Source organism: Osmerus mordax, chromosome 9 (genome assembly GCF_038355195.1).
Source record: "Osmerus mordax isolate fOsmMor3 chromosome 9, fOsmMor3.pri, whole genome shotgun sequence".
NCBI lineage: Eukaryota > Metazoa > Chordata > Actinopteri > Osmeriformes > Osmeridae > Osmerus > Osmerus mordax.
Window position 1 is genome coordinate 11,537,821 of NC_090058.1, and position 27,936 is coordinate 11,565,756.

General features: G+C 46.4%; 1 protein-coding gene across 4 annotated transcripts; it reads right to left on the reverse strand.

Annotated features, from left to right (window-relative positions):
- On the reverse strand, positions 1-27,697 carry LOC136948995 (CAP-Gly domain-containing linker protein 4-like). Of its 4 annotated transcripts, none has more exons than XM_067243177.1 (15): positions 27,609-27,697; positions 25,506-25,649; positions 23,851-23,990; positions 23,103-23,196; positions 22,796-22,957; positions 22,271-22,389; positions 16,644-16,892; positions 15,161-15,296; positions 14,405-14,530; positions 9,580-9,762; positions 9,057-9,191; positions 5,911-6,034; positions 3,683-3,747; positions 3,441-3,516; positions 1-2,928 (listed from the first exon to the last, which is right to left on the reverse strand). In XM_067243177.1, exons 2-15 carry the CDS (start codon positions 25,633-25,635, stop codon positions 2,538-2,540), a joined length of 2,130 nt encoding a protein of 709 aa, XP_067099278.1. In that variant the 5' UTR covers positions 25,636-25,649; positions 27,609-27,697; the 3' UTR covers positions 1-2,537. The 4 variants fall into 4 exon arrangements, with proteins under 4 accessions (XP_067099278.1, XP_067099279.1, XP_067099277.1 ...); XM_067243178.1 differs by lacking the exon at positions 27,609-27,697 and adding an exon at positions 27,251-27,255; XM_067243176.1 differs by lacking the exon at positions 27,609-27,697 and adding an exon at positions 26,468-26,553 and having other exon boundaries at positions 22,799-22,957.
- Positions 27,698-27,936: the final 239 nt, after the last annotated feature.

Here is a 27,936-nt window from a genome sequence, read left to right on the forward strand (position 1 = left end):
GAAATTAGAATAGACTCTTTATTCATTATGTATTTTATAAATAGTATTTTGAAACTACCTGTAAGTGGTCCATACTGACCCTCTCATTTTACACACAATTCCAAATGAACATATCGAAAATCAACACTGAAATGTATACAGGGTTCTTGCAGGTTTCAGTAAGTCATAAGGGCAAATACACCGTCTTGTAGAAAGTAACGTTGCAGGAAACCTCTGTGGCTCAGTGGGTAAGCATGTGTACCATCAAGTATACTGCCAAACCCGTGGTGTAGTGGGTTGAGAACAAGGGACTACACAACAATGATCTGGGTTCAAAACTAGCACAGAGCATAGTGCCAAACACATCCGTGGGCCCAGATCCCTTTAACCGCAGCGCACTCCCCGACTGTCCAGATCCCCTCTCCCAACTGTCTTTCCAGGTACCCAACTGTCCCACCAGGAAAGGCTCAACCAAGAGTCCAAAAATACATTTACTTTTTATCAGTTTTATTTATAAGTCCAAGAGCAAAAATTGAGCTGTAAGAAGATCCCTCATCCAGATTTGAACACATGACCCCTCCCACAGTAGCCCACATCCTTAACCACTGAACTATCAGGGATCATAACAATCTCCACTCAACATTTAAATTTGACATTGAACTATCTAGTAACAACCTGCAGAGTTGGGGTGTCAGAAAAACTAAAGGAAGCAGGGCTCCCCTGTCAGCTCACTGGGTTAGTGTGCATGCTCTTTCAGACATGCTGGGGCAGTACGGCAACAGCCTGGGTTCAAAACCAAATTTTAAATTGTTTATTTTAACTTAAAAGTTACATTGTGGTCATGTGAGATGTGGGACTTCACCTTCACATAGTTTCATAAATATTGTCTCTCTCCTCTCCACCAAACGCTTGTTAATGTCAGGAAGATTCTCTTTAGTTTAGTTTGGTTAAAAACAGAGTGCGAATTATACAACGATAATCGGGGGGTTCAGAATCGGGGGTAAAGTTCAGAATTTTAGACTTTTTAAGTCCCCGCAGGAACCCTGGTACAGTACCAGGGGCAAACAACTTTTCCTACCCAGCTTGCCAGTGCAACTTGGGATCACTTTTACTGCACAAGAGATCAGCTTGTATGTGTATCATATCGAATATGGAGACTGCTCATGATGACATCACCGGTATGGCCATCTTAGAAATACCTGTCACAGGAGTGACCATAAATAATGTCATGGCACTGACTGCTACAGAAATTGGTTTCTGAGATGCTCCACATTTAGAGATAGTGATCGATTTTACGTTTAGAACCTTCGGTTTTTCATCTCAACACCTCTGGGCGGATAATTCAAACAACCTTGGGCCTGGCTTCCTGCATTTCAATTGCAGTCTTAAGACAATTGATCAACATTGCATTGGCTATTCAGCTTGAGTTTCTGGACGACTGTTGCGGTCTGTCCCCTCTAATCGGCTGGCATATGCAGCTTTTGTTGAATAGGTTACACATACCCCCCCGCCACCACATATCTGATCAATTCCTTTTTTTTCAGTGACTTTCCCAGACAGAAGTTAAAAGAAAACTTGTGGTGTTTAGGCGGGCTGCCATACGCTATCTTAAGTAAACACACTTTCATAAAGTTTTTAATAGACCATTGTAAATAATAGTAAATAGACAATGTGATTAGCCAGTATTGCTAGCAGATTTTAATGATAATTGATGTTTTGATATAATTAATCGCTGTCATGTTGTATCACATCTCGGGTACCATGGTACAACAGGCATTACTCAATCTACCTACACCCCTGTAAAGAGTTCTGACAAACATGCATCAGGGCACGATGTTACAGTATAGCACCAGCATGTTTATTTATTTATTTTTGGAAGTCACTAAATGTACAAGTATGACGAGCCAAAGCATGTATTTTTGCTGAGGCACCAAAGTGCTTCATCAGTGACCAAGAACTCGCCTCATAAAAGCAAATGGAAGTAATCTTGGTTCAGTGAGAAAGTGAGACCTAATAAGCTCAGGGAACTGTGAGAATAGCAGATGTGTATCCGTTTATCTTCATCATCTCCTCCACTTCTACCCATCTCTAAGAAAATACAGTGCATCGGACCGAAATCAGAGCACACTTTGTACAGTAGTGCAGTTTATTTAGTGTCTTACAAAGATTTGATAAAAAAAGTTTGGTTCCTGCCCTGCCAAAACAAGATATATTTGTCAGCGAACCATCAAAGTGCTTCTTCTGCTTCCAAACTATGGTCGATGCCAAATCTAGAGGCCTAAACGATTCATTCAAGTGCACACGTCAATGAGAACAGTTAAAACTAGAAAAGAGGAGTGAAAAAAAAGAGTTGATGTGTAGTTAGTGTAGGCTGTAAGCACATCAACTTAACTGATTGACCGTATTGTCAAGTCACAACTCTCAAGTCTATCAAGTCTCTAGATGGGAAAGTATCTATTAGGACATTACAGAAATGCAAAAAAAAACTACAAAAAAAACCTGCTTTCCAACAACCTTCCATCCACCCTGTATCCGATCTGCCTGAAGTGCCATGGCTCTCAGCTGTTCTGGTCCACCAGACGCGCCCCGTTGATGCCGCGGTAGGTCACCCGGCTGGGCCGCACGAGGACCCCGTGCCCAGGCCGGCAGCTGAAGTAGCGTCGCCCTCCCACCGAGCCGTCGTTCTTCCCCTTGGAGCCCCGCAGCTCCAGGCCCAGCCACAGGCCCGGGGCGAAGTCGGCAGCTCCCAGGTAACGGATGAGTGCCATCTCGTTGGCGCTGGTCAGCAGGACCTGCATCCCGAGGTGGAGGCGGACGCCGCTAACGGAGCCCGTGGAGGAGCCGGTGGTGGAGAAGGCGGCACTGGCAGAGCCCTTGATGCTCCCCACAGCACCCCAGCCGCTACCACTCAGGGTGCTCCAACGCCGACGGTGGGGTTTGGACAATGTCCTAGGAGGGGAACACACAGTGAGCTAGAGAATGAGAGAGACAAGGAAAGTCTGTGTACAAGATACAAACGGAAAAGTACAATTGAAGCCGAGTAGAAATGTGAAAAAAATGGCGGTGGGCAGGAGAAGACATGAAGAAAAAAAGTCACAAGAATGTATGTGGGGTATGTGGCAAGAGAGAACGAGGACCGAGAGATTGGGTGGCAGAAAATGTTTTGAACGAGAGAGAAAATGAGACTGAACAAGCACAGGAAAAGAGTGGGGGGTGGGTCTTGGGGAAGGGGGTATCCATATTGGACTCCTTTCATCCTCATTATAACCACTATCATGTGTTGGCAACTCTCCAAAATGGTTATTTTGCTGACTAATACCGCTGGTTCTTATCAGTATTGATTTTACCCCCAGCCTAGGGATTAGGACAAAGCTGAAAAGTATTGGGTAGGAGATGTGTGAGGAGGGATGTGAAGAATAATAATGAGGGGGGAAAAGTGAAAGGAGGGGAGGGGTGGGCACCTGTTTACAGGGTTCTTCCTGTGTGGCTCCTTCTGTGTGGCAATAGCTGACGACGTGCTGAAACTGCGACGGATATCTGAGTGACAGGAAGACAAATGTTGAGGTAAAATCCAAAATAAACCCACAAATGAGGGGTGTTGACACGCCAGAAACACATAACAGACACCCAGAACTGAGCGCTTTCACACAGTTTCAGACGACAACTTATACCCTGTCCCATGTTTTTTTCTACTTCAACTCACCAGTGAAGGGCTTGTTGAGCCGAGAAGAAGACAGCTCAGACAGGCAGTCAACAGAACCATGGATTCTGTGTGTGAGACATGAGAAAAGATAACGTTACAGCGCATCAAAGTCTTTTAGCCAACAAGACATGGTGTCTGCAGCAACACTCCCTCACAAAAATATGAAAACGGCCCGTGGAAAAGCCCAGAGACATGGTCAAGAGTCAAAAGTTGGGGTTAATCCAATTTCACCTGCAGATTGTTCATCATTCCGAATGAATAAAAATGTCGCTTTTGAAATAGAGAGGAGGTTCTCATTTAAGAAGGCATTTTCTCCTCCAATTAACTGACTGATTGGCAACGTATTTCCAGAACTTCTCAAGCTAAGTGAATTGAAATGGAGTTGAACCTGACCCAGAACTGAAAGGCACTCCTTCCTTTCCCGTGAACTTACTGTGGGTGAAAAAGGGTATTAAATTAATAAATAAATAAATAATTAATAAATAAAAAAGGTAAAGAGTGAAATCAAATAAAACTGCAACGTCCCTTCTTAAAGTACCTGTCCAACATGGATGTTTGTCTAAGCTGCTGTGTGCCTGTGATAATGGTTTGAGCTTCGAAAGCCATTACGATGGAGGTAGGCGAGTTTAGAGAAATGAGGACCAAAAACCCATATCTTGTTTGCAAGAAGGGGGTGGCAGCTAGAGGAGGCAGCAGAGGGAGAAAACCCCCAAAACAGAAAATGATAATACAATTTCCCAGGCTGTTTGTTTTCTTGATGGATCCTGATAGCTGTTGACAACTGCAGAAAAGAGGGAGAATAGATGGCCGGAAAAAGCCTCTCCGCTTCGTAGAAAGTGGTGTGTGTGTGTGTGAGAGAGAGATAGAGAGAGAGCATTCATTCATTAGGGAGAGGATTGCTTGGCACAGCCTACTTCTTGGCCCCTGGGTTAATTAGAAAAAAGCAAGAGGGATGGGAGAGAGAAAAATGAAGGCCAGTCCTTCATCTGTCTCCTCTTATCACAGAGCAAAGGGGGGGTGGGGGGGGGGGTGGGGGAGACAAGATGGAAGGACAGGGCAGTTTGGTGAGCCTACATTGTTCTTGGATGTTCGACATTATCATAAATAAATATGCTACTGGCTTGTCACTGGCCCTAACTCTTAACCAGGAGGCAAGCATGCTTATGAAGTTCCTCAGGTGGAGGGTTGTGTTATAGACCCTCGCTGCTCCTAGTACTCCCAGCCTCTGTCTGCTTGTTGTAAATGGGGAATGACATCACAACAACAAAGCACTCTACCCCGTCCGTCTTGACTCCTGTTCTTCCTCGTTAGCTACTGAATATGAATGCTTCCATCTACTTTCCCATATCTCAAGGATTAAGAGATATCTACTAATAATCGTTTCCGCAGCTTTGCACCGCTGTCGAGTCAACACTTTGTTCACGTGATGCCGTGCGGAATGAACCCCTCTGATCTATCGGAATTATAAAATAGGTTTTGTAGAATAGAGAAATAACAGCACGTGGCAGGCTGGAAACGCATCCAACCATTGCATATTGTCAGTTTAAAAGACACTGTTTATGATGCACAGGTGCACCACAAAACCAACTGCCTTTTGTGAAACGAGGAAAGTGACGTATTGCAACACGTGAATGGGTGCACATTTTTATCAGAGGGTAATGGAACTCCCCATAAGGATCAACAGATCATTTTTCTGGGGAGAGGGAGACAGGAGGTTGGAAGATTGGAGGGCAGAGGTTGTTGAAAAGGAGGAAACCCTGACCCCCCTAAAGAGAAAGCCAGAGAAAGCCAGCCTCCAGAACGAAGGAGGTACTGGAGCACACAGACCTTGTTTAATCCCCTCTCCGTCTGTCTGTCTGTCTGTCTGTCTCCCCTCTCTCTCCCCCCTACCACCACCCCCTCAGACCGGGAAAGCTATTTTCTTGATTACCTTTTTTTTTTTTTTTTATAAAAGGTTTTGTTACGTTTTGTGTCCCCGCAAGCCTGCCTTTCCGGTGGTCTGTTCCATCTGCCACTCCTTCCCCCTCCTACCCCAGGCGTGACACAGGCCAAAGTGGTGGAAACCGCCATGTGCACTTCATTTCCAAACACGGCACCATCCTGTCTGCATATTCTCTCTCCATTGGCAAGTGACATACTATGCACTTTTCTTTATTTTTTTATTTGATATTGCCAGTTCAAAAGAAAAGTCTGCATGATTGCTAGCTCCCCTTGGGAAGCCTACCCACCTCTGTACACGTGAGGGAGGAGCGAAGACGCCGTGCTTGGGTGGGCAGCTGAAGTAGCGCACACCTCCAACCGAGCCGTCATTCTTCCCGCTGGGCTTGTCCAGCTCGACCCCCAGCCAGAACCCTGAGGGATGGGAGGATGGACAGGTGGGAGGATGGACAGGTGGGAGGATGGACAGGTGGGAGGATGGACAGGTGGGAGGATGGACAGGCGGGAGGATGGACAGGTGGGAGGATGGACAGGTGGGAGGATGGACAGGTGGGAGGATGGACAGGTGGGAGGATGGACAGGCGGGAGGATGGACAGGTGGGAGGATGGACAGGCGGGAGGATGGACAGGTGGGAGGATGGACAGGTGGGAGGATGGACAGACAGTCAAAAGCTGGCCTGAGCCAGAACATGTGCTGCGGGAGTGCAGTGTGGATGGGAGGGATGGGACGGCATGGCCCGCCTCAAATCTGCTAAATCTGTTTTCAGTTGCTCTTCTACATTTCTACGGAAGCCCCGAAGGGTATATTGAATTTTGAAGAGCGCAGACAAAAGTAAGCTGTAATTCGTTCAAACGGGTCGTTCTGATGATGCATCACATTTGGACCGAGGGTTTGAACGTTCCGTTTGAACGAGATAAGAAGTTGTCCTAGCGACTTCGTTAATTATTGAAAAAAAAAATGAAGAAATGTACCCATGCAAGCTAGTTTTTAATTGTAAGTGTCAAATGATCAAAACAAGCTGTTCAATACATTTCAAGTTTGCCTCACCCCGTCCAATTAATTTCAGCATTGTGGTTTACAAGTGCAAGCGTGTGAACAGAGCGAGCCAAGACATTCATAATGTCAGCGGAGAGCATTTTAGGACATGGAAACACTACTGCCTCATTTTTCTCCAGCCTACTTCAATGTGCTCACATGAAACCCAGTCTCTCCCGTGTAGACAGATGTAACTGTCACTGAGTTGTATTCAGTGTGGACTACATGACTAATTGACATGCTCAACTCCATGGCTTGTCCTGCCACCGGCTGAAGAGACAGGTAGAGTAGGGAGGAGCTGTCCCAGCACCCGCCCAGAGGGAGGAGGACTAATGGTGTAGGCGAGCGCCCCAGTGACTCCTCCCTGGTCGCTGTGAGAGGGAGTGGCAGGCCTCCGTAGGCTCCCTGATTGGCCCCTCGTATTTTATTCATGTAGACTTACATTTCCCATATGGCTGTCATTTTGGCGTATTATTTGACCACAAATACATGTGAGCATGCCCATTACTGATGTGCATTTGAAAAGTAGCTTGTACGAGGGAATTTCTTTGGGTTATTTTCAACAAATTAACTAAGTAATTAAAACTGCTTTCAACACGTTGAAGCAAAATAAGTGCTTGTTCAAATGATGTATTAAGTCTCCCGAACAGGATGATGTGTTGTCCAAACGCAATACTAACATAACTTACAAGTCACTTTATATTTTTTGTTCTTAAAAAAATTCACAAACTAAATCCGCTTGCCAAATAAGACTAACAACATTGCATGGAACACGCTACAGTGTACACCATCTCCTAGGCGCTTTGGAACTCACTTGGTCATTGTACAATAACTCCATTCAGTTACACTCCATAGACCATCTTACCATCCCATCTGTATGGAACTGTATGGCTGCTATACAACTACAGCCAGTTACTGTATAAAACATAAAAAATAAGAAATCCATGCCTTCCCCCTGAATATAAGATGTGAGATTGTCATAGACACAGTTACGGGAAAGACGGAACGTTTACAATGCAAGAGATTCTTTTCTACTATGGTTTTCACCTTGAAAATGAAAACATGTTTGAGATTTTTCCCCCCTGCGGTTATTCAATGGCTTTTCAGAGGACTGCTGGGCTTGAGGATCCTAACAGAAGAGCCACAATGTGAAGCTGAAGCAAGCTTAGCTCCGAAGACGGCTGTGAAATGCAGGGTGTCGCTCTCTCTCTCCCATGGGCAGCAACGTGCACGCACTGGATATTAGGAATGATGTATTATTTTAGCAGATGCTTCCATCCAAAGTGACATACACCACAGGGAACATTTGACCCTGCGACCTCTTGACCTGCAGTCAAATGCTCTGACCACACGTGCAATACCCTCCCCCCCTGACTGGAAGGCACACACGACTCAAAGGGCACACAAGATACAGTGTCCAGAATGCATTAGTACTCAAATCACTCGAGGCCTGCTTTGACTGGGATTACTCATCAATAGTGCACAGACTATAACAAGGGGACAAAGCTCATTGTAAGCACAGGAAAAAGTGGTGAATGATTCCCAATGGATTGCTCATTTATGAACACTAATACTAGACACACGTTCATGGGTCATTGAGATGAAGGAGCATATTGAGCATGCACATCGAACCGAATGTCTCTGGGTCAACACTCTTGAGCATTCAAGTCCAACCTTTAATCTCTCAAACCCTGCTGCAAAATGTGCTTAACCTCAAGTGGCCATAATGTACTTGTGTTGGACCTTTGTTCAGTTAAACACATTGAATGTGACTCGTGAACCAATAGTGCCCCTTGCCTTTTAAGTGCAACATCATTGGGTAAAGCCTTTAACTTCAATGACGTGTTTGGTGTTTAGATGTGAACTGTTTGATTTTGACTATACATGAAAGTGTGCAAGCTCCGTCTAACCGCCGAACGTTTATACGTCACACTTGATAACGGTTGTTAGTGTTTTGCGTCTATATAAAGAACAACTTAATAACACACATAAAAAGAAACATTGTACCTTTCGTAACATTGCACCATTAGTACCTACACTCAGTACTAACAATTACACACTGAACACAGCATGTTATGGTGGGGGAGTCAGGTGGCAGAGCGGTTAGGGAAGCGGGCTTGTAATCAGAAGGTTGCTGGTTCGATCCCCGGCTCTGCCAGATGACGTTGTGTCCTTGGGTAAGGCACTTCACCCTACTTGCCTCGGGGGAATGTCCCTGTACTTACTGTAAGTCGCTCTGGATAAGAGCATCTGCTAAATGACTAAATGTAAATGTAAATAAGAGCGTCTGCTAAATGACAAAATGTAAAATGTAAATGTAATGTTATGATAAATGAGGCCTTGGACATGTCGTAAGAAGGGTTAGGGTTCATGTTTTTTCGTGCCAGGGGCTTCACTCACCTGGAGCGAAGCTGGTCTTGCCGTAGAATCGGACCACGCCGGTCCTCTGGCCCACCACCAGCACACGCTCCCCCAGACGCACCTCGGGACCCTCGCACACCGAGCTGCCGACCGAGGGGGTCCGGCTCCGCGACACTGGGACAGGGAAGAGGCAAGCAGGGGTTTTACTCTTTTAAGCTCCATAAAACTTTTATAGAACCGCACGTGCCATTCAATCAGATTACCTTTTCCACCTACACATATTCCTTATTATTTACAGTGTATCATTTAGAACGTAAATATCACTGGTGGATATTGCTGCAGTTTAATGTGGCTTGTTGAAGTTAATTACTTTCTTTTCCAACGCTCTTAGCAACTGCAGACTACGTAGGTGGTCTGCCTTCAGATTGTGACAGTTGGCGTGGAGCGTAGACAGAAGAGAAACCGGAATAGATGAGCCGATTGGCGACTAATTTGAGATTCTTACCATTAAGCACACGTGTGACTGAAAACTGGTAAGTGATCGGGGACGCAGCCGACGTACCTAGGAAGGTGGTGCCAGGGACCAGGTGAGGCGGAGGAGGGGTGACCCTGGAGCTGGGCGGGAGCCGTTCCCTCCGCTGCCTTGCGGGGGGTCTTTGCCGCGGCGCCGGACAAGGTCGCGTGCCGTGGCCGTGCCGCGAGTCAAGCGAGGAGGAGGAGGAGGACAGGGAGCGGGAGAGAGCACCTGGGGGGAAAAACGTTTTGTTGGGGGGGGGGGGGGGGGGGGGGGGAGTCACAAACATCAGCCAATACCTGAGGGAAAAAATATCAATAAAATCTCTAACTACGGATCAAGACCTCGAGGGGTTGTGTCTGAAATCCGTCAGACACAAACTATCGATCACACACTGCGGCGACCTATGGAAGTACAGACGGAGGGGGGGCATTTACAGTTTTCCACAGCAGTGGATCTCTCAGGCCCAGACACAGGAGCAGACCGCAGCATGCGCTCGCCATTGTGACACTCCTCCAAACACCCCCGTGAGCTCACTCCTCCAGCAGACTCGCACTGACACTCGTGGTGGCTGGTGCACACTCAGGAGAGGGAGTGGACTGCTACAGCACACTGCTGTCCCCAACGTGGTTCGTCTGAACCCCTTCTCCTTGTTTTACTGACTTGAAGGAAAGGGGGACGTGCTGTGTTATCGGTTTGGATCTCAAGAGTCTATTCGAAGACGAGACCTCATTAGGCTTCGACTTTCAGACCTTCAAAGTCCAGAAGCTCCATAATTGCTTGACTAAGAGAGGGTAATTTATTAAAATTCGAGCCAAAATGATTTGATGAGTGGAGGGTTTTGAGTTAAACACACATACAGTATATGGATCTAGACTCATCCTTAATAAGTATCATAATTATAATGGGAGACCAGCAGATGTTTTGGGTGTATTGGGTGGCAGCTGTTGATTCTGATTCTAAATTAAGTGAAATGGATCCGGTCTTATTAAAGTGCTAACTGAAATGCTGCGGTGACACTTACAGTAGTGACATTAGGAAGTTACTTTGCTAGCTTGCCTCTCAAAACTCAGGTAACCGACATAGGCAAACCAGTACACCAAATCCCATTGTCCAAACATGCCTTTAAATGGAACATATCAACATTATAAGATGCAGGTAGCTCAGACAAGCTTAGTCCAGACATTGGTTCCTGGAGCACCACATCCCATCACCACTGTCAGCATCAAATCGGATCGAAACCTAGTTAGCTATAACTGCAGTTCCTGTCACGGCCTCAGGGGGGTTGTGAGTTCCCTCCTCCAAACCTGCACAGGAATTATTCTTGTTAATGGAAATGGCCAAATATATAACAGTGAAAGAAAGGAGGTCAATGCAGACAAGAGAAAATCCTAAACCAAAGAAAGAAAGAATGAAAGAAACGGCAAAATGTGGGAGGCGATAGGGGAGAATGACGTGGAAGAAAACCATTCAGAGATGAAGAGGAGGTCAAAAGAAAGGATGCCGTGACATCGCAGCACAATGAGGGGTGAGGTGGGGAGGGAGTAAGAGCAGTGTAATGGGGGGGGGGGGGGGAGGCAGTAAGAGCAGTGTAATGGGGGGGGGGGGGGGGGGGGAGTAAGAGCAGTGGACTGTCTGGACTGTCTGTGTGAGTCTGCTCTGTTGAGTCACAATGCCCTTGTGGAGGTCCAATCAAAGTGCAGAGAAAAAAGTTGCTCCCACGCTGGAACCCCAGAGCTTCCCGGGGCTGATGGCGGCGGCGGATGGTTATTAACTGACGCACAGAAACAAATAAACCGCATAGCCTCGCTGGTCTCAACTGGCTTCACAGGCCTAGCAATCAAAGGGAGGCAGAAAAGTTTTTTCTGGAATACTAATTGATTAAATTAATTAATCAGTCTTGGTCCGCAATTCTCTTGCCTGCAAGAGGCCTCTGTGACCGGGTAACTATTCATGCAGAACTTTTGTCATTATTCTGGCACATGGGCAATCGCTAAATCAATACCTTTCAAAGTAAATTACTGAATCATACAACGTACTGGCCCCGATAATATTTGACAAATAATGCACCATTTATTTCATTGCATTTTAAACTTTGTTTATGCAACTTAATCAAACGTTTATAATCATGATTGTGTCACTTTATTTGACGAACACATTTTGAGTTTATGACGCTGAAATAAAGCATTACGACCCCCAATCTTATGTCACTTTCTTTGAATGACCAACATTTAGTTAATGACTTTGTGTCATTACATTATGGCACATTGCAAGACAGAAAATATTTTGGTCATAACCATGTCATGACACCTGCCATTGACACTTTTGTCTTAACATGTACTGACCCTTTTTGTCATGGACAAAGTGTTTATAATGTGCTTATAACGTGTTATTGAAGACCCTTTTCAACTAAAGTGTTACCAGCATTTTTTTGGTAAAGGATATTCAAATGTTATACAATATTAACATTACCATATATATTTAAAATATATAATTGACTTTTTATCACAAAAAGGTGGAATGTAAACAAGAAAACACTGTCCAATTTGTTTTTTATTATCCCCCAGAATTTCTCAAATATTCAAGGGACAACAGATTAATACAGCATTGGGTTCTACCAAGATATCTGTTTTATGAGCAATGTGGCAGAACTTACTGTGTCTGCCGAAAGCTCAGACAGTCAGACAATAAACTCAAAACAGCAATAAAACTAATTTCCAGACAAGCAGCAAGAATATTACAGTAGCCTCATTTATATGCCATTAAGAACATTATAATATAACACTCCAAAGAAGAGCTGACCCATCTAAAATCCTGAAGTCAAATTGGGTTGATTATTGATTGCCGTTTTATTTCACATTCTCAGGGGTAAGTACTTTTCCTGAGAGTTGTTCTCCTTGCTTTTGAACTCAGAGGAAAAAAAAGAACACCAGCTTTGGAGAACCCTGAATGCCAACTGTTTCTTGTTGCCTGACCTTTCGCTTTTCGTTGGACCTCCCGGCCCTATCTACCTGCTGCACCGGCTGACGGGGACTCAAAGTGACAGGCTCCGGTAAAGACCGCGGCCTTCGGGATCGAGTGCCGTCGCTTTGTGACTGCCTTCACTGCGACCACCTGCCCTTTGAGGCCTGAGCTGGGGGTGACATGACTCTAATAGGGGCCAGCCTTTGCGGTCTCTGGAATCTGTCTTTCCTGGTTAGAGAGACAGGTGATTTTTTTGCAGCAACAAAAAACAAAAGCCAGCACAACTTGCAGATGAACCTGAGGTAGGGCTGTGTCCAAATCAGGGAAGACCAAAGGAGACGGCGCTGGAAAGCTGAGGTCTGTGGTCGTCTCGATTCCACCTCCGCCCAAAATGGCTTGCTCATGAATTGCTCCTAGCAGACACGCAACATGCACGGATGCCACATGTGCAGAGACGCATGCACGCGCTGTGATGAATGGCTGCCGAGCTATGCAGGTCGTCCACGGGACGGTTATTAAACCTGTTTAATTGGACGATCAATCAAGGTGGCTGACGGAATTCTACGGGGCACTCCGGGGGTCAACTATTCTTGTCACGTCTGAATCAAGTGGCCTCCCAAGGGCACAGAATAATAACCCTACTTCTAGACTTAAAAGGAAAGCTTTTTCCCTGGTAGCGGGAAGTACATTTCACTTCCTTCACCAAACAATGAGCCCAGCAGGTGGGGTGTTAATTCCTCTAATTACCTCTGTGTTTATCTCGTGATATTTGTGCTTAGTCACCCGAACCACAAACACCACTTGATCCCGGTCACGTCTGGGTTGGCATTAGTGTGTCGAGGACTCATATTACAAGTCGGCGGACTTGAAAAGTTTCAAAGTAGTCCTTGTGTGTTGGGATTTTCCCTAGGATATTACGGCTGACGAAAAGGAATTGGAACAACAGTGTGTGTGTGTGTGTGGTGGGGGCTGCAGACACCTGCAGCAGAGTCATCGCTCTGTGGAGCCTCATCACCCTCATCGTCATCAGCTGCTCTCACTAACCACATCTCAGCATTAGGAAATGTGCGCCGTCTCCCATTTGGATAACCCACGGTTAAATCATTTCCTGGCAGTTCCCTCAGGAGTCCAAACAGAAGGGGAACACAGTGGGCCTTACGAGGTGCGTGTGACGTGCGGGGTGGGGTATTAATACGGCTGGCGCCCTCTTACCTGCCGTTCGCCCGCCCTAGCAGGCCTAGAGCGGTGGGGAGATGGAGAAGCAGGGATTCGTCATTAAGGACACCGTCGGCTCCGCCGTTCGTGTCCCCCGGACACCTCTGAGTGAACACATAACGCTACTGTGTCTCCCCTGGCAGAGGCACATTAGGGAGTTTCAGACATAGGATCAAAACCTAATGTCATTACTACTGTGTGTTTGCGCAAGGATGGGGGGGGCGAGTTTATATGCTGTTGTTCTACTCTTCCGAAGTGATATGTGGTCTCTAATAAGGCATTAATGTGCGCTGGTCTCCGGAAAACAGGTCCTAGAGGGGTGCGTAATGAGATAAGCTATGACATGTGGAAAATGGGTCCCTCCTGTTCCTTCTCTCCCTCAAAGCCGCTCTCAATCTTTCTTTTTTCGGCACTAACTCACTTCCTCCCTCGACCTTCTAGGCCCCGAGGGCTGAGGGTCTACTTCGTGAACTCATAAAGACTGAGGTTTCTCATCCCTACCAGATATGTAACAGGGACAGGTTCATTCTTTTCTGTTCCCTTGAGGGGGGAGGGGGGCTTGTGAAAATCCATTACCCCAATAAGCTAGCCATACATATTAATGCTCTATCCACACAAATGAATGCAAAGCCATTTTGCTCATTGCCACCGCAACGCATTTGTTTGGTCTTTTGTTGCGGGGGTGAAGTCTTACCTGTGTTAATCTTGGAGGGGACACGCGACAGGTCGATGCGGCGAGGGGCCGGCACGGGGTTCTTCGGGGGGTTGGTTTTGCGTCGCTCCAGGGGTTTGCTGATCTTGGACAGGGGAGCAAAAATCCCTGCGGAAGCAAAACAACATGTGCGAGGAGAAAAAGAGGGAATCGAGGAGGTCAAAAGAGGGAGCGAGCCAGCAACAAAGAAGGAGAGATGGATACAAGAGGTACGATTAAAGTGAGAGAAACAGGTAAGAGTGTGGGAGAGACAGATAAAGAAAAAAAGGATGAAAATAGAGAATGTAGGGCCATAGAGGGAGAAGACTGCTTTCAGTCATTTAGGCTCAAAAGGCCGGGGAGCTTAGGGGTCAATGAGGGACAAGCACTAGATTTGGCCGCCATTAGAAACGTCGAACCCACTCACAACTCTCGCAAGGTGAACAGAGGTTGCCAGCAGCTGGTCATACACCACTGAGCACCTCGCCTTATTCGATAATGTCCTAAACAAGTTGGATGGGAGAGACGGGGAGGGGGTAGGGTGGATCGAGTCTGTGGTGGTTGGAGTGTTTGGATTGAATTAAGTTAAGTGGGACTGATTTTGGATGGTGGTGGTTCTGCTGGTGGAGGAGGAGGGGGGGTGATTCTGGGACATACCATTCTTGAGGGAGGGGGTGATTCTGGGACATACCATTCTTGAGGGAGGGGGTGATTCTGGGACATACCATGCTTGAGGGAGGGGGTGATTCTGGGACATACCATGCTTGAGGCGGCAGGTAAAGTACTGGACTCCCGCCACAGAGCCGTCGTTCTTCCCGTCTGCCTGGTCGAGTTCCACGCCGGCCCAGAGGCCGCCGGAGAACTCGGTGCTGCCGCAGAACCGTAACGTGCCCACCTGGGATGCACACAAAAGCCGTTACGCACGTCGTTGATTAGCAGGGGAACTGAGTTGCAACAGCACATACTGAAGCCTGAGAGTGAAACAGAAGCAAAACAAGACAGTAGAAAGCAGCCCAGGAAGTCGAGGATAGACTCATCGTCCTGCGGCTCTCCAAAGGAGATAGCACGCCCTCGATACGCACGCCTCATCGTTTCCTTATCTCCCCGTTCACTGCCAAAGTGATTATGCCTTCATTAGCGATAACATGTGCGGTGTTTCCCATTTACGACAACAAACACCATTCCCCCACCCGGCCATCAGAACCTCGACCAAAAAACTCTGTTAAAATCAATTCACAAACAAGTGAAAAAGGAAGAAGCAAGTAACCAATATAAAATATTGCAATTTAAAAGGAAAATTACGAGATTAAGGCTCAGACCTGAGCCAGAACCCTGGAGGAGATTATAGGGGTTTTGATAGTTTGTCTACAGCATTCCACAGTTCGGTTATTTCAGGCCCAGCAAGGAGCAAGAATTCATTTAAGACCTATTTCGGCCGCCCCTGTCCCCGTGCATGTGTGTGTGCGCATGTAGGCTGGTGTTATCAACATTAGTATGTGTGAAGGTAACTGGTAAACTGGGAGGCTTTACAGAGCACAAATGCCACATTTTCACACATCTGTTCCTGACTCTGTACCCTCCCTGATATCTGAGCACCAGACATCTTAGTCAGCCGAAGACTGGACAGAAAATCACAATTATGAGAGCAATGCTGCGGCTTTATCCTCAGGGGACATTTGTCGAAGAATGTCAACCTCTAATTATACTTCCTAGGATATGATCTATTTGCAACTTAATATCTGCCCTTTCGACTACACACTCATAAAACAGAAGCCCAATTGAATGGTTATGTCAAAGCATCATGTTCCACTTGACTCTGTGCACTTCAACCAGTATGCGATCCACGAAAGAAAGATCAGTTAGTTGAGCTCATTCACAATATAATGTAATGGGGTGAGCATCAACAATATATTTTTGGCCTCAACTAGCCCAACCTAAAACACACTCTCCAAAACCAATTCTTTATGTTTATACTGTATTTACTTTCTCGAAAAAGAGTGGAATGCTACTGAGCCAGTATTTATTTTGTAAAATAAATACAAACACAGAAGTTAAGAGAGGAGTAGAGTGGGAAGGATAAACCTTTTGAAAATGTATCTGTGGGGCTGTACTTAAACCTGACAGGGGAGCCTGCTGTGGACATGCAACCAAAGTGCACATATTCTGCACCCGGTTAAATCCCGGAACAAATATTCTGCCTATACAAAGCGCGTTGTTCCCGTTTCCCCAAAACATCCAGTACCTTCTGGCCAGCGATGACCACGCGGTCCCCCAGCCGGAGGCCCATCGTGGCGAGCTGGGCCTTTGCCTTGTCCGAGATACCGCCGGGGCCTGGCGCCGGCAGGGTGAGGGGCAGGGGGGCACAGGGCCTGGGCAGCGCTTCTCTCAGCAGGGTGCGGAGCTCCTTGGCGAGGGCGGCGGCGTCGGCCATCTCCAGGGGCATATCGAGGGGCTCGGGGACGGCGTCGGCCGGGCACTGCCCCCTCTCATTCTGGAAAGGAACGAGGAAAACGGTTCGGAAGTCGAGATAAACTGCCAAGCGTCTCCACTCGCTCTTTACAATATGCCGTACCCCCCCCCCCAAAAACGGGATTGCCGTTGCTTTAGAGGAAGGCCGTTGTTTCTCGGCCCGCTGAGCTGGTGTGACGCTCTCCTCCCCCCCCCCCCCCCTCGAGACAAAACCCCATCAATGTTATTCCGAGCAGGCACACTGGGAGTGTGGTGGAGGAGCTCACAGTCGATGCTGTCTGGGAGGGACGAGAGCAGTCAGAGGGATGGAGGTGTCAGGGGAGGGGGGGGAGAGAGAGAGAGAAGGAGAGAAAGTGGAAGTGAGAGAGGGAAAGAGAGACAAGAGGGGGAGACGGCTGCGGAGGCGTGATGGACGAATGGAACTCATTTAGGAGGGGCGCTGGGAGTAATTGGGGCCCACTCCCGGCTGCAGGGGGGCGATCGAGCGGCTCTCGATGAATTGTCAAAAGGGCCGTCTTGCCAGACTGGCTCTGCCCTAGTGCACACGTATTGCAGCACTAATGGACACACTGCCATTCTGCTGACATGAGGCAGTGTGACTTTGCTTCAGAGACTGCACCTGTGTGTGTGCGCGCGTGTGAGCATTTGTCAATAGAACGGCAATACATGTGCTATCCCTCCTCATAGTGATAGACCCCTTCCAGATGATACCAGAACATGAGTGTGTGTGATAATACTGATCATTTCTAGGAGCAGGTTATTAGCGCCATGGCAATCCAAGCTATGTGAAAGCAACCCTCTTCCGAGGCCAACGTTTATTGGCTCTAGGAGGAACACCTGGGTGACCAGAAATCTATTCCAGACGTTGATTTATCACCCTTAAAATGTCAACGGAACCACTTTTAAAGTTCGAGCGTTTTCCCAGGCTTTGAGACACCTAGTAGCAATACTGTTACTCACAGCCGACAGGTGTTTTTTGGAGCAGTCCTTGAGGCAAGATTTGGTTTCAGCCACATAAACAGCCCCTAATCACTGCCAGGCACCGTATACTGGGAAAGAGACCTCATTAGAGCATGTTTATATCACCCACAGAGGGACAGACAAAGGTGCGGCGTCGGCTGTGCGAGCAGCAACCTCCGCCAAACGCTGAGAGGATGCCCGACGACCGGCGTGTGCAAGTGTCTTCGACCAGCGGAATAATCAAGAGCCGCGTCGAGGGGCAGGGGAGGTGATGTAGTCAGTTGCCGGAGAACTTCCATTTGAAAGCACAGGGGTGATTTCACATCATACGATTCGCGGAAGGCTCAAGGCTGCAGTGTAGGTGGGCAGCAGATTGCTGGGGCTGGGACGCAAACCTTTCATAGCAGGAACTTGCCAATGGCAGGCAACCTCATGTCAACAGCAAATAGTGATGAGTCATGGTATTGCAATTATGTTGTCTCCATCTATCCTACTGTGTTAAGAGCTAACTTGGCCCTGTTTTGTTCAAACACTGACTGCTTGGCAAATACCACAGTAGCTTCTGTACTTGATTGGAAATAGAAGTTTTGAATGTTATTGCCCTGCTAAAGCGAGCCGACGTCGACTTTGAATTGCCACCTATGCAAAAGAGACCCGTCTGTCGCTAAACAGACCTTCAGGCACATGCATCTATGCCCAATGTGTTGACATTTAGAAAACTTAGAAAAGCATATCAACCCAAAAATAATAATAGAAGAAATATGTCAATTGAAAATACAATTTTCTTTTTCCCATCACAGCATTTGACTTTGTAAACGTATCTTTATGAGCTGAGTAGCTAGCGACCGCCTGCATGAAGCTGTTAATCCATCTCATCACGAGCCACACTAAAAGAGTAAACCTACACCGTAAATAAAAGCGTCACAAGTGAGACCGTGGAGCCAAATGAATCAGGAGGAAAGAGGAGAGAACTGCTCTGGAGCGAGCCTCGTCGAGAGGGGCTTGAGAGATATCTCATCATTTTTCACGGCGTGGATGATGTCGACGGAGGACGGAGAGGGACGCCGCGGTCGGCCTAAAGAAGCTTTCGGATGATGGAAGGCCCTGGCCCCACGATGACAGACGGAAGTGCTGACCAAGGATGCTGATGTGGATGCCCATGGACGCAGAGTCCCTCAACAACACTGTAAAAACGGTGAGGCGGCAGCACTGTCAAAAGAGTTGCCAAAAGCCCCCTGTTGGACACGTTCCTGAAGCATCGTTGAAAAAATATATATTTGTGTGCAATTCTTTTATAGCTTTTTTTTTTTCCCCCTTCTTCAAACACCTTCCATCCATTTGATGGAAAGTGCAAACTGATATTTGCGTGCAGGCACGCACGCACGCAGACACACACACAGAGGTTACCTTACAGGTCCTCATCCTGTGAGCCAGCAAAACCCTCCATGGCTCCTGCGTTGCTGGATTATGGTCGGAGCCTAGAGGGATCTTTTGAGAAAAAGGTTCTCTCAATGTGATTACTGACAGTGCAAAACGGTAGCAATTACCCCGCAAAACAACACTACAGAAGCTGCGGGAACAGGACGATTGTAGCATTGTTTGCTCAGAAAGAAGAGGAAAATAATTCCCATGTATTGCATGTGCTTTCCGAATCTTGGTCTCAAATCACAGCCTTGGCGATTCATAGGCCATCTACTACAGAGTCACATTCGAGGTCCTTGAATACAGGGGTCTCTAAAGAGGCTGCAAAATAACATCTCTGTTGTCTTGGAGATTAGGTGTGACAGTTGCTCGGTCCATACAGTGATAGCGCAATGCTGCCCTCAAGTGGTTGGTTAATTAAAGAACTTACACAGAGGAGAGAGGAGTTGTTACACCGATGCAGATATTGTATAAGAAAAGAGAGCTCGGGCACGTTCACCAAGTGAAAAGGACTCGTTTCCAAGGTAAAAATCAAGAAAGGGAATAAGGGAGTGGTTTTGCATTGGGTGTGACGTTTATGTGGGTGGAAGAAAACTGCCAAGGCCACGGTGTGAAAGCGAGGATTCCAGCTGACACCGGAAGGCCATTCAACTCACGTCGGGGATATTGGTATTCCAGACAAATGCCCGTTTATGGTGTTCTGTGCCAACTGAGTCGGAAAATACACAAATGGGAAATGTGATGTGGAGGAGAAAAAAAAGAGAGAAAAAGTGACTCTAAAAAGACTTCCGACGAGTCTAAAATGCTTGAACGATGCCATTTATTTTCGTTTCAAGTGCTGCGGTTTACAAAGGTCTCAGCCAAATCAATGTAATGTCATCTCATTCGATTTCTTTATGTTATTGCATCAAGTAAAGAACTTCATGACAGGGTTAGTCTGAGGTTATTCAAACCGCCTAGGAATAACAAAACCACTGAAATTGGGTAACCTTGGTTGGGCTGCAGTTGAGAATCAGTTCTTAATTCGCTTCTACGGAAAATAATATTTCAATTTTTAAAAACGACAAAACCCACAAACAATCCCCTAAAATGAGTTGTGCAAAGACTGTCCTACATGGTGCTGCTGACGTTCTTAGAGGCTATGGGCTGTAACATCAAGATATCCTCCAACATCAAGGACAGCTGTCAATCATTAAGGAGTCACCGCAGTATCATAACATTGCTCAGCCAACCCAAGGCTTATGATGATCCCCATCAACGTTCACTTAGAGTGTTCTAGAGAAAAGCCCACATTACTACCATGTACCTCATAAGAAATAGAAAAAACATTTTAGGTACATAGAAACTGCAATACACTTAAATGGTACCATATTAAGTGTTAGTGGTAAAGGTTATTTTAAAAGTATAAGAAAGCACAGTATGGGGGAGGGGTGTAATAGGTAGGTTGTGTTAGCAAAACAAGATAAATGTTAACATCCACTCAAGCCCAACCTCCTCCAAATCAAGTTTGATTTGTGTAATAACTTGTATCTCTAAACTGTAACAAGGTGTACAACTACATAGTGGTTCTCGACTATAGGTACTGCAATGTAGTTACATGGTAGCTAATGTAACCGTAATGTAGTGTTGCTGAATAGTCATTCGTGAAGGTCTATACTATATCAAGCACATTCATTGAAATATGATGTGCTAAATCTTGATAGCTAAGCTGTGAACATCCAGGGGTCATTGTGGTTTCCCGTAGCAAGCCTGCAACACGTAAACGGCTGTCAACATCGTGGGCAATACCCAACCGACTTAAGAGGGCTAACAACGTCAATAAGCCCAGCACTCAGCACCATCTGCCCGCTTGCTCATTTTACAACCTCTAGGCATCCCATTCTTCTTTGTGCGCTCTGTGGGGGTGTGAAATGAGTTTAGAGAGATAAATGAGCATGGTTCATTTGCTGAGAGGAGGAGAAGAGAAGAGAAAGAGAGAAAGAGAGAAAGAGAGAAAGAGAGAAAGAGAGAAAGAGAGAAGAGAGAGAGAGAGAGAGAGAGAGAGAGAGAGAGAGAGAGAGAGAAGAGAGAGAGAGAGAGAAAGAGAGGGGAGAGAGAGGTCCATGGGGAGGAGGGAATACAAAGCATGGCAGTTGTGTTAGGGGCGTGCGAGTCCATCGCTGAAGAACGAGCTTTGGCTTGACGGAGGGTCCCTTCACATCATACTTGTCGTACCAAACCCTGGGGCGTAGGTCTAGTGAGATGCATGTGCATGATGGGGGGAAAGATCCTTCAGAGGGGAGAGGCGGTGTGAAGGTGTGCACAAATGAGTGTCGCGTCGTGTCTGACTGCATCTGCAAGTGTGAACGGAGAGAAAGTAAAGGGGGACGTGTGTGTGTGTGTGGTCAGTACAATCCTATGTAAGGATTGTACTGATTGTGCGTGCATGCATCTGTGCATGAGTGCGCGATCCCCGAGAAGTAAATCCGGCGGAGGAGCGTGTGGGTTGTGTTGAGCATGCTCAACAGGACGCAACTATAAATCAGATTGCGGCGGCACGTTTTTGGCCGGCCTACTTTGTCACTGTCCTGCTTTCTCCTCCCCTTGCCCTCGCGGTGTTTCATTCGGTACGACCGGGCGATGACAGACCACCTCACAGGCGGCACATTCCGGACAATTCCGGGACGCTCGAGTGTTTTACGGCTTCATGTCCATCAAAGTACGACAGGTTCTAGACACGTCGCACGTCACAGTGAAGACTTCTAGGAAAAGGATGGCTGTACACTTGCAGGGGAGGGGGGGGATAAGTTAACAGGATTTATTTCAGGGTATAGCTGCGCTGTGTAATACTACTACTGTGTGGTACACTCTTTGCTCCTAGATATGCAATGAGGATAATAACTTGGCTATGGTCTGACAATGACAATGCTTCTGCAGCATGTTTCTACAAGGTTTTTGGTTTGAGCGATTTGCTTTGCAGCTTTGCAGAAGAGTGAGGGTCGTGGGAGGAGGGTGTCGGAGGCATGCAGGGACACCTACCCTGAAAGCAGGGTTGGCCCCTGACTCTAGGAGACACTTGACGGCGGAGACGCAGAGGTTGGACGCGGCGATATGCAGGGCGGTGCCAAAGTCAAAGTCACTGCAGGTTGCATCCACCTCTGAAAAGATTCCAGGCAACAAAAAAAAGAGAGAAAGTTGGACAAAGATAGTTGGACAATTCCATGGGTATTATATATAGTTGGTTTACAGTCCAGGTAACAGGCTAAAATTAAGGGGGGGGGGGGGGGTTTCTGTTCCCTTATCTCAGTCCTTGTCTACTCCCAATGTCACTACTTTCCCTGGGGTCCTATCTACCCATCGTTGCTCCCATATCTGCCTTCCCCAGAATGCATTTCTCTTCCCACACAGATCACTTCAACCTGCTCTCTCTCAATCTTGACCCCTCCCCCCCCCCCCATCTCTTCACCTTCCCCCTCCTCCCCTTTCTTAAAAAAAAAAAAAGCTTGCAGCTCTCCCTGAATCCCCCGTCTCCTCCCTCCGGCTCCCCCACTCCCCTCTCCTCACCACCTGGTTGTGAGGCCAGCAGCACCACCCGGATGAGCTGGGGGACGTCAAAATAGGCGGCGTAGTGCAGAGCGCTCATGTTGGTCCAGCGCGACCGCAGCCCTGGCTCAGCGCCCCGGGACAGCAGCTGGCGAGCGAAGGAGGCCGCCGTGTCCGCGTCGCCTGCAACAGAGGCAGCCTGACTGATTTCAATTATTAAAAGACGTGCAAAATGTGTCTCAGATGTGTACATTCTCTCTCCCTCTGTGTACGCACACACACACACACAAACACACACACACACACACAAACACAGCCCTCTACTCACCAATCCCAGGTGCCCCAGCCTTGCAGCAGTAGTGCAGCAGGCTCATGTCTGTCAGGCCATCGCGGTCGTTCACGCCACAACCTCTCTTCAAAATCTACACGGGGGAACAATTATATTAGAAAAGTTCACAAGAGGAAAGGTACAACTGTAATTTACAAATCAGTTGTTAATTAGTGTTTCAAAGTGTTTCAAAGTTCAAAACAATCACTCATTATTAAAGTGTATCCGATAATCAGCTAAATCAATTGCAATCAGGGGACCAGATAGAGATATGCTATTATATTGAATGAATCTCCATGAGAAAATAGCTCAAGCCCAATTGCATTCAGTAATGCAACTGTATTAGTGCAAATAATTGGAAGTGCAGGTTACAGCATATGCCAAAAGGATATGCTAACAGATACTCTCTTTGGAAGTTCTAAACCAGTCTGTCTGTTGAGTGTTCCTTTGAGGAACTTAAAGCTGTTTTACAAAGTTTGGGGGATTACCCAGTTGTCTCTAATGACATGAATTGTTGTTTTGTGTTGACAGCATGAGAGCAGTTAAAACCTGGGATTAAAAGCCCCCACAAATGTGTTTGCGTGTGTGTTAAATGTAGGCCTTAAACACAGTCTGTTCCAAAAGGTTCCATCAGCTGTTTTGTGAGTTTCATACAAACAACTTTAATGGGGAAAAACATGTTACATGTTTGTTTTAAACCTTAGAGCTAGAGAGCCAACTCAAACATATTTGGAGATGGAGGGGTCACCTCATTTCCGATGAGGTCGATGTTCTTCTGGACCTGAGGCACCCACTGCCTGAGCACAGCAAACAGCTCCGGCACAGAGGTGCCCGGATCCAACAGAACCTCTCTGCACTGGGGTTCGCTGGGGTCAAAGAATGAGAACTCTGAAACAAGGACCATAACCTTAGTCGTGCAGAATCTCAAACAATTTCCATACAGCGTGTTGCTAATATCCACATTTATTTATCATGACAAATACAGTATTAAACACTCAATGTAGTCGCCTGTTCAAAATGTGGCACGTCATGAGGGTTTGTTGGAGTATAATTCTGGATTTTAATCACAATAGTAGTCAGTCATGTCAAACCCTCAATTTTCTTTTGGCCCAAAAAAGAATGCATTTTTCTGATCCCGCTCTGATCAACCTGAATCGAGATCAATTTATGTCCAGCAACATAACTTTTTGGGGAAATTAGGCGAAACTGAAGCACGAAGGTGTCTGGAGCTAATATTAGGACAAATCGAAGCAGAGAAAATGAGCTCAGAATTTTCAACAGAGCGTGTCTTCCATAGCTCACTTTAATGACTATTTTTTTTTTTTGCTATCCAATTACAGCACAACAGGACACTATGTTTGCACATGGCTTCTTTCTTGACTTAGATGAGTGCCATTCTTCACAAGGGTTACAATGACAACTTAAGGTCAGCTTGTGGGAAGAGTGTCGTTTTCACAGAAGTTATAGTTAGCTGTATGAAGGCGCAAACAAGGTCTGAGAGTGTGTGTGTGAGACGGAGAGAGCATTAGAATGACATGTCGTGTGAGCCGTGCGGTGTTGATCTATCATTCCCCATACGCTTCTGTGAATTAACCTCCCTGCTACGCTTCTGTGAATCAACTGCCTTGCTAATCCAGTGTGTGTGTGTGTGTGTGTCTTTACTGTAAACATGTGTGGAAGGACGTGATGGGCATCTGTGCTGTCTAACAATTGCAGTGTGTGTGTGTGTGTGTGTGTGTGTGTGTGTGTGTGTGTGTGTGTGTGTCTTTCCTGTGTGGATAAGTACGTTTTACACTTCCAGTGGCCACGTTGGCCGGATCTCTTGTCCTTTGGTCTGCACGAGGAGAGCAGGCCAGTGGGGACTGCGGAAAGGAACAATAGTGGGCGATTCCTACTGGCCACCAGGACATGCTATATTTACATCACCATGGAGGCAGGCTGGGCCGCCGCAGGGCTACGCGCAGAGATGCAGACCTCCGAGTGTAATAACGCGGGGGATGCGTGGCGACCGCGCACACGCTCCACCCGATGAGCCACCGGGGGCGCCCCGAGTTCGACAAATATTTTGGAAAACAGAGCTACGAAGGAGAGAATAAAAAGGGCGGCGCATTCTGTCGGAGAGCGAATCAAACCACCACACACTCTGCGATCGGTATAAACTGGGCTTTAGGCTCGGAGGTGGCGCACCTGCCCCTTTTTCTTTTAGGAGTCCCCAACGGCAGGAGAGAAGGTGAGGAAGCCAGGTGCTGCTCTGACCTCAACCCCGATCTAACCTGCTTCTGCGTATCCAACAGCTGATCAGGCTATCACAATCAGGTGTGCTGAATCAGGGCCAGAGCGAAAAGAACCTACAGTCCTGCTTAAGACTGTGGAGACGGCCCCCTTTGATGTGTTTATCCTTACCACAGTCGGAGGGCATAGGGGCCGATGCCACCTGGTGGACGACAGGACGTTCTACACCATGCGAGAGCCCATGGAGCCTGGTCAGGTGCGTGTGGCCCTCCGAATACTCTGGGACATCCTCTTTGGTCATCTCCCTGACCGGGCCTGCACACAGCAACATAATAGGAAACGATGTCACAGTTAGACGAAACATAGTAGGTACTTTATTAGGCATGACAAGGGGGACAAAACCAAAATGCAGGGCAACAGAAATGCGATGTGAAATTAGAATGATAAACAACGAAGAAGTAAACTGCTAGGTGAAAGGCGGCCATCTTACTTCAAGGAGAGGGAAACAGCTCAACAATCGCCCCCGCCCCCGCCTTCACCCCTCAAGCTTGTAAAGTCTACAGTAAAATGTCTGATGCTGTAGCTGGACATGTTTACTCTGGAGCTTTGAGAGATTGTGTAAAAAAACATACTGAAAATGTACTTCAAACCCTGACAAGAGTTACAAGGAAATGGGCCACACAAAAACTGCTTAAAATTCAAGTTTGACCTTTTCAACAACACACTACTCCCCTTTCAGTCTTATTTTTGATAATTGCTCTGGAACCACATGGTGAACTAATTAAAAACTAGCTAAGTCACATGAAATCTCATACTTGGGTTTCTTCTCAGAAGGTTTCAGCAAGCTATGGACTTAGGCTAATGCCTATGAATTCTACATTTGCAGTTGGCCAAATCTAATCTCAGAAACTCTTAACCACAACACAAATTGATACACATGCCATTGGCAAAACAAATGTAAGAGATATCTTTAGTATAAAAGACTGAAAGCTGAGGGTAAAGAAGAGAAGGCAAAAGAAAAATATGTTGAGAGAGAGAGAAGGTTAAAGGATAAAAACAACTAAGTTATTCCAACGACTGAACACATCACACTCCTAAACAGACTTACACAGCTCTCTACTTTAAACACTTACTCTCATCTTTTCCCTTCTGATCTTCCCGGTTGCAATACATGAAAATACAAACATGAACTTAAGTCCAAGCAAAGCTGAAGGACAGAATGCTGGGTCCACCGTCTCTCCACAGTTGAGTGTTGACCACAGTCTATGGTGTTGACTTACAAACTAAACAGGTCAATGGTACCCCACCCTTCCACCCTGTTGATCTTTTAACTGTTGCTATTTATAATTGGTATGAAATTCCTTCCTGACCACCCCATCCTCAGCCCACTGCTAGCTCTGGTATCATTTCAAACATGTCAATCATCTTGGGGGGCCACTGGCCCCTCTCACCCGGCAACTATACAGCATTAAGCTTGGAAATGTTATGTAGCTATCGAGTGGCAATACTCAGTGTGTAAGGCAACAGTGGCACTGATGCAAGTGCAATTTCAGCAAGGCTGAAAGCCTTAGGGTTTGTCAACAGATATAGTTGGTCCAACATTTGCAAGAGATTCAAGAGAGGCTGGTTAGCTTATGTGTAGTTTAGTATTCTTTATTAGTCCAGCTAAAGTACAAGGTGCTACTACGGTAAAGCTGGCTACATTCTGCATCTATTAAACCCTTAGGCCTACACTTGAGCATCAAACACGAAACCTGAGCTCATAGACATTCCATATGGTATTTTGTGTGGAAAAGAAACCTACAAATACACAAGTTTGTCAGTAGGTTAATCTGATCCTTCATGCTGTAGGCATACAGAATATGGTACTAATTCAAAAATGACAAGCCAATAACAAGTTACTGATCAAGCATTACATGTTGGTGTCAAAAGTATGTTGACTTGGGAATGCAGTCAGAAATGAAAACTGTGAGGGAGCTAGCAAAAGGCTTACTGTACCTAACTATGAACATCTATGAATGGAAAATATGTTTATCGTGTATATTTGCTAATTAAAACATGTTCTCATCAATAGTTGCTCGACTGTGTCAGTGAGCTGTTCTACAAATATAACAGCCAGATATATAATTGTATAGACACTTGCAAACTGTGTACAGACAGTATTGCGAACGAAGGATGAGGCCAAGTTGTATCACAAAGCTAACGTTAGTTGACGTTTGGTCTGAAATTAGAAAAAATATTAACTACTTTATTGGAAAGTGTGATCTTAATTACCTGCTCTGCCTATGGAAAATGTATCCTTGCCCGTATCAGCAATATGTGATACATGATTGGAAAAATGAAAATGCTTGTTCCGAGGACAATCCGGTTCCGCAGATTACGTCACTCGTAAACGCGTACACGGCTTGACGTCCACGAATTGGGTAGGATTGATATTGCGTACTACTGCGCAGTTTTGTGCATGCATTCCACTACCACAGCCATGCAATCGTATTTCTTACGTACAGAAAAAAACAACGCCACGTAATGTCCCTTTCCTCCGCCGTCGTTTGTTGTACCTACATAACATTGTGTACATAATTAAGGCACTATAGACTTTGGT